Source organism: Pelophylax lessonae, assembly GCF_965119305.1.
Source record: "Pelophylax lessonae genome assembly, chromosome: 3".
In the NCBI taxonomy this organism is placed as follows: domain Eukaryota; kingdom Metazoa; phylum Chordata; class Amphibia; order Anura; family Ranidae; genus Pelophylax; species Pelophylax lessonae.
The window spans coordinates 624,281,757-624,288,773 of record NC_138770.1 but is presented as its reverse complement, the minus strand read 5'-3'; the positions used below and the strand labels follow the sequence as shown (position 1 = coordinate 624,288,773).

The 7,017-nt window shown below is 46.1% G+C and overlaps 1 protein-coding gene across 1 annotated transcript in view; it reads right to left on the bottom strand.

Annotated features, from left to right (window-relative positions):
- Nucleotides 1-7,017, bottom strand: part of PACC1 (proton activated chloride channel 1) — a 58,855-nt gene that overhangs the window by 20,425 nt on the left and 31,413 nt on the right. The window contains exon 4 of the mRNA XM_082252620.1: nt 6,294-6,448. Coding sequence (XP_082108746.1) covers nt 6,294-6,448 — 155 coding nt within the window. The remainder of the gene's footprint in view (nt 1-6,293; nt 6,449-7,017) is intronic.

Genomic DNA, 7,017 nt, shown 5'->3' with positions numbered 1-7,017 from the left:
CAGTGCCTGACCTCACAAATGCGCTTCTGGAAGAATGGTCAAACATTCCCAATCACAGTGCAGGTGCATTTATACGGAGACTTGATTACACACAGGTGGCCTCTTTTTATCATCATTAGTCATTTAGGTCAACATTGGATCATTCAGAGATCCTCACTGAACTTCTGGAGAGAGTTGGCTGCACTGAAAGTAAAGGGGCTGAATAATTTTGCACGTCCAATTTTTCAGTTTTTTATTTGTTAACAAAGTTTGAAATATCCAATAAATTTCGTTCCACTTCATGATTGTGTCCCACTTGTTGTTGATTCTTCACAAAAAATTACAGTTTTATATCTTTATGTTTGAAGCCTGAAATGTGGCAAAAGGTCGCAAAGTTCAAGGGGGCCGAATACTTTCGCAAGGCACTGTAGCCACAGGGTCCTCAGTTGCGGACCTTGCAGCAAAATGGTTAAGAATGCAGACAGTGTGTGTGTTTGGGGTTGTATACCTGCTCCAGCACACCTCTCACATTTTGATCTACGTCCGTGTCCATCAGCATCCACTTTCATAAGCGGCCTGCATACAGCTGGGGGTGGATGCTGATGACAAAACAAATGCCTCTTATACACAGTTCAGGTGCCAGCATCCATCTGAATGAGGCCTGATACAAATTTAGCCCTTCGCTTGCTTTAGGAGCTTTGGATGGAGTTCTTCTGAATTGTTTTTTTTTTTTTTTTAATACGCCAAGATTTCAACTTTAAAAACACAGATTCTGGCATGAAAAGACCTTTTATGTATTTGGAGAAACTGACTTTGGGACTGGATTTTCTAAGACCTAACATCCATTTAGATGATAATGAAAAATGTGACTACATAATAACCATGTTAAGTCAGGAAGTCTGTTCCAGGATCCGCTGACGCATTTAAGATAAGCTGAACAAATCTGAGATTTGTAACTGTTCCACTACGTCTGCCATTAAACAGAGCTCAAAGGAAACATTGAAAAAAAAATGTAAAAGAGTTTTAAAAGTTGTAAAAGATGTAAAAGTTTTACTGCATTTTCAGTGAAGGCATATCTTGGGTGATTATTGCAAGGCTGAATCCACCTTTTACAAAAAAAATAATTAGCGCACATATAATGACAGCAAAAAGAAAAAACGTGCATTTATAATTTTTTGCAAATAAGCCTGTAAAGCTTTGCACCCGGGGTGGGGGGGGGGGGGGGTCCGATTTGCACCATGTTACATCCTCAATACGAGTGGTCCAATAGGTGGTGTTTTTTTTTTTGCTATTCGGCAGTGCGCTACTTTAACTGATAATTGCATAGTCATACAACACTCTACCCACACAAAATTTGTAGCAATTTTTTTTACACAAGTAGAGCTTTGTTTTGGTGGTATTTGATCACCACTGCATTTTTTTTTATGTACACAAAAAAGACCAATTTTTTTTGAAAATCAATATAAAAATTATCCAATAAACACATTTTAAAAACCTAATTTCTTCATAAATTTAGGCCATAATGTATTCTGCTACATTCCTTTGGTAACAAAATCCCAATAAGGCTCCATACACACTGGTGTTTTTTTAAGCTCCTAGACGCCATTAGCTATTTGTTTTCACCTAGAAGCTTAATAGTAGTATACTATTTGTCCATGCACACTACTTTAGTGTTCCCCCTCCCGCTGCTTTAAAAAGAGTTCCAGTGGCTCATGAGCCACTCGGAACAGTTTCATTGGAAAGCCATCAGCCAGCTGCAAAAAGCGATACGGGGTTATGACTGATATCTTCAGCCATAATCCCAGTAAACCACTTGCAAACCGCAACGTATATATACGCATTACAAGTGGTTAATACAGTGATCAGTGCAAATACTATACACTGTCACTGTACCAATGACACTGGCTGGGAAGGGGTTAATACCTAGGAGCAATCAAAGGGTTGATTTTACTAAGAGATGTACATGTTTTTACTCCCTGCTATCATCCCGTCTGTCATTCGCTCAGCAGGTCCTAGCCAAAAATCATTGGCCGGGACCTGCTAATCTGCTTGTGCTGTAGCAAATGACGGCACTGTCAGTGCGCCCCTACCTGGAAATGCTGGATCACACACATACATGCTGGGCAAAAGCATAGTGGGCCTTGGCTGCCTAACAGCAGGGCCATGATTTTCAGCTGGGCTGTCATGTCTCCCAGGTGTTGCTATATGGACTGGGGAGTCTCCCCACTGGCTCCATGAGAGGGTTCTCATTGGGCAATGGAGGAAACCAAATCAGTGGAACATTCCGGCTTGTATCTACCCCAGAAGGCAGATTCTGCCGCACAGGATTCTGGGAGGGGGTATAAGTTTGAGGGGAGGGAATGACTCAGCGTCTTTGGCAGGAAGCAGAGTCCCAGGAGAAAGAGTACGGCTGTCTCTCCTCCTGTCAGAAGGATCGGGTGTCTCGGGCGGCTTGCCTGAGAGTACAGAGAGAGCTGAGCTACAGAGAGGATCTGGTGTGTCGAGGACCAGCGGAGGAAGAGGGGTCTAGTTCCAGGAAAGCATTCCAAGTTTGTGAGTACTGTGAACTACCCCTGGGGGTCTGCCTAGCTGAGAGGGGGCCGCTCCGGTGAAGGTCCAGGCAGTGGCGTACCTAGAGCATTTGGCATCCGGGGCAGATCCTATATCTGGCACCCCCAACTTTAAAATGTAAAAACACCCACAAAAATTTTTAATGTTTTCAAGAGTATTTATTGCACATATTTCACAGCCCCCCATCACAGTGCCCCTTGCAGTCTGCCCTCCCCCCTCCATGCAGACATGATACATAGTTACATAGTTACATAGTTACATAGTTAGTGAGGCTGAAAAAAGACACAAGTCCATCCAGTTCAACCTATGAAAGGATACAAGAGATGGTCAGACTGCAGACATGATACCAGACCTCATCAGAGACTGAGGATGTGATACAAGAGATGGTCAGAGACTGCAGACATGATACAAGAGATGGTCAGAGACTGTGGACATGATACAAGAGATGGTCAGAGACTGCAGACATGATACAAGAGATGGTCAGAGACTGTGGACATGATACAAGAGATGGTCAGAGACTGCAGACATGATACAAGAGATGGTCAGAGACTGCAGACATAATACAACAGATGGTCAGACTGCAGACTTGATACAAGAGATGGTCAGAGACTGCAGACATGATACAGGAGATGGGCAGAGACTGCAGACATGATAGAAGATAGAAGAGCACTAGGGGGGCCGGAGAGCACAGAGGAAGCAGAGAGCACTGGAGAGAATAATGGGGGGGGGGGGGGGGTTGGAAAGCATTGCAGGGGGGTTGGAAAGTGTGAGGGGTGGAGAGCACTGGGGGAGTGGAGGGGGTGCTGGAGAGCACTGGGGGTGGGGACCGGAGAGCACTAGGGGATAACTGGAGATCACTGAGGGGAGGAGCCAGGGTGCACAGGGGGGTGGAGAGCACTGGGAGGGGGGGGGACTGGAGATCACTGAGGGGGGGGGGCAGGGTGCACAGGGAGTGGAGAGCACTGGGGGGAACTGGAGATCACTGAGGGGGGAGCCAGGGTGCACAGGGGGTGGAGAGAACTGGGGGGGAACTGGAGATCACTGAGGGGGGAGCACTGGGGGGAACTGGAGATCACTGAAGAGGGGAGCCAGGGTGCACAGGGGGGTTTGGAGATCACTGAGGGGGGGGGGCAGGATGCACAGGGGGTGGAGAGCACTGGGGGGGGGGGGACTGGAGATAACTAATGGGGGGGAGCCAGGGTGCACAGGAGGGTGGAGAGCACTGGGGGGGAACTGGAGCTCACTGAGGGGGGGAGCCAGGGTGCACAGGGAGGTGGAGAGCACTGGGGGGGGGGACTGGAGATCACTGAGGGGGGGGGAAGGGTGCACAGGGGGGTGGAGAGCACTAGGGGGGAACTAGAGATCACTGAGAGGGGAGCCAGGGTGCACAGGGGGGTGGAGAGCACTGGGGGAGCCAGGGAGCATTGGGGGGAGCTGCAAAGCACTGTGGGGAGCTAAAGAGAACTGAGAGGAGGGGGGCTAAAGAGCACTGGGGGGCTGGAGAGGGGGGTTTGAAGAGCACTGGGGTGGGGGGCTGCTGGATAGCACTGGGGGGCCAGCAAAGGAATTTGTATATCAGGGGCGGTGGGACAGCTGCATAAAGAGGAATTGATCTTTCCATATATCTCCTGCGTCCGTTGAATGCCTGCAGGAGGCAGAGGAGGAGAATCAGGCATTCAGCGGGCGCAGGAGGAATATGAAAAGATCAATTCCTCTTTATGCAGCTGTCCCGGCCGCTTCTCCTATCCAGCGCATAGCACTTACCTTCTTCCCGCCCCCTGTGAGCAGCGCAGACTGAAGGAGCTGCTATTGCAGATGCCTTCACAGGGAGATGCATGCCGGGCACCTCTGAGCGGCCTGACACCCCCCCCATTGGTACGCCACTGGGTCCAGGGAATCTAGCAACTAGCTAGCTGTAAAGGGGGTGCCAGTGTGACCCTGAAGTGTCAGAGGGGGTGCCTAGTGAGAGGACCCTGAAGTGTCAGAGGGGGTGTCTAGTGAGAGGACCCTGAAGTGTAAAGGGGGCGCCAGCGGTTGGGCCCTGAAGAGTTAAGTGTACGGCATGCAGTGTACAGTGTTGAGAGTTGAAGCAGCACAAGCAGTTACAAGGAGCTACCTCAGTCAGTGAAGGGCTGGAGGGAGCTGTCCACCGGACTTTTGAGCCAAACAGAGTGTCAAGAGTCAAGTCGCACTACAGTCCAGGATTTTCTGAGTTAACCAGAGTGTTAAAGTCAAAGTTCTAGCACAGTTCAGCAAAACAGTGTTTTCAAGCGCCAGGAAGCGTTGGTCGGCATTCAGCTTGCGTCATGGCAGCGCTAGCAGGCATTTTTCTGCAAAGTGTCCCAGTTATACCTAGTTGAGCCAGAGGAGTATCCCACTCATTCCCTTCTCCCATCCCCATTATCAAATAAACAAAAACAAACCAAAGATGCCGGAATGGTCATTGTCTCTAATCTTACACTTGGGTTTTCAACTTAAATGTGTTGGAAGTGTTACCGGTAACCGTGGCAGACCCACCTCAGGCCAAATGCCTGGAAATATTGCTACAAGAATATTACATAATACTCTGAGTACTACATACTCTGCTGACCAGCTTTATGGAGATGCTGATTTAATTTTCCAGCAGGACTTGGCACCTGCCCACACTGCCAAAACTACCAATACCTGGTTTAATGATCATGGTATCACTGTGCTTGACTGGCCAGCAAACTCACCTGACCTAAACCCCATAGAGAATCTGTAGGGTATTGTTAGGAGTAAGATGAGAGACACCAGACCCAACAATGCAGACGAGCTAAAAGCCGCTATCAAAGCAACCTGGGCTTCCATCACACCTCAGCAGTGCCATAGGCTGATCACCTCAATGCCACGCGGCATTGATGCAGTAATTCATGCAAAAGGAGCCCCAACCAAGTATTGAGTGCAAACTATACTGTGCATGGACATACTTTTCACTAAGCCAACATTTCTGTATTAAAAATCCTTTTGTTTTTATTTGTCTTATGTAATATTTTAATTTTCTGAGATACTGAATGTTGGGTTTTCACTAGCTGTATGCCATAATCATCAAAATTAAAAAAAGAAAGACATTTTTGAAATATATCACTCTGTGTGTAACGCATCTATATAAAATATATGAGTTTCACTTTTTGAATTGAATTACTGAAATAAAATAACTTTTTGATAACATTCTAATTTTATGAGATGTATTTGTATATGTGATCCAGCACAGCAGGGCCGCACTGTAGCGGTTAAGCTACAGGAGGAGGTCCGGATTGGTTAAAGTGAGACTATCACTATCCAATGATGAAGCTTTTTTTGACATCTGTCCCTCGTTGTGGAAAATAACCCTCCCCAGAGACCCAATAGGAAGTGAGAGCAAATTGTGATAAATTAACAGAATGCCCTCTTAGAAATTGGTAACTAGAACGGGTGTCCCCCATTGGAAGCTTACCCCTCTATTACTCTTCCAGTGACAAATAATATTTTTGGATATTTTCTTACTTGACATTGGTCCATTATCCAAAGCCTACACCGTTTAGGGTGTATCTAAATCCAAGAACAAATCCAGTCCTTAGATGTGGTAGCTGCTTTCATTTTTTTTTTCCTTTTTGTTCACCTGGTGATCCTGCCAGTAACACCCTTTTTGTCCTAGGGTGACAATGCTCACTTACCATATCAGAGTCAGGCATTAAAACAAATATCCCCTAGATACGTACAGAAGAGAATGAATCCTACATTACCATGGTCTGGTTGGTGAACGGATCACTGTAGTTGATCTTCTGGATCGCACAGCGGTTCTCTCCAGGCTGACCGGGGTTTTTTAGTGGCGGGATATGATCATACAGATGATGTTCACAGCTTAGTAGTTCAGCTTTACCCGGATACAGAGCAATGCCTGTTACAAAAAAAAAAAAAAAAAAAAAAAATTAAGAACAATTTATTAGGTTCCATATTATAATCAAGAACTAAAAATATTTCTGTGAGGAAAATTCATTTTTTCAGTGTCCCTGTGCCTATGACTGTCAGGTTCTTACATAAAAAAAAAATGTATTATTACTATTTTATTATTTATGATTGGCTGTTCAGGCCCCTAGAACTGTCACAAGGGGGCAGGAAGAGAGTCCTCAGCCCTGTGCAAGCTACAAGTCAACCTTAGGAAAGGTTGTTGGTGTACAGAACACCCCCAGAGATGTCATTTCCTGCTTGTGTGATTGGGTGATTTTCCTAGAAGTCTGCACTAAGAGACAAGTCAAATTTTAGGCTTCCCCCACAATAGGAATTTTGGTTTTGGTGAGAAGTTCTCCCAAAGGGTTAAATGCTTCCTAACAGGATGCAGACCCTTTAGCTCTTCTCATTGCACCAACTGATGATAAAGAACCAGAACCTCCCATTCGGAATCTGCAAAGCGCATGATGAAACAAACAGCTTTTTCTCCAGAGCTGATAAAGGTAAGAATCTATTTTA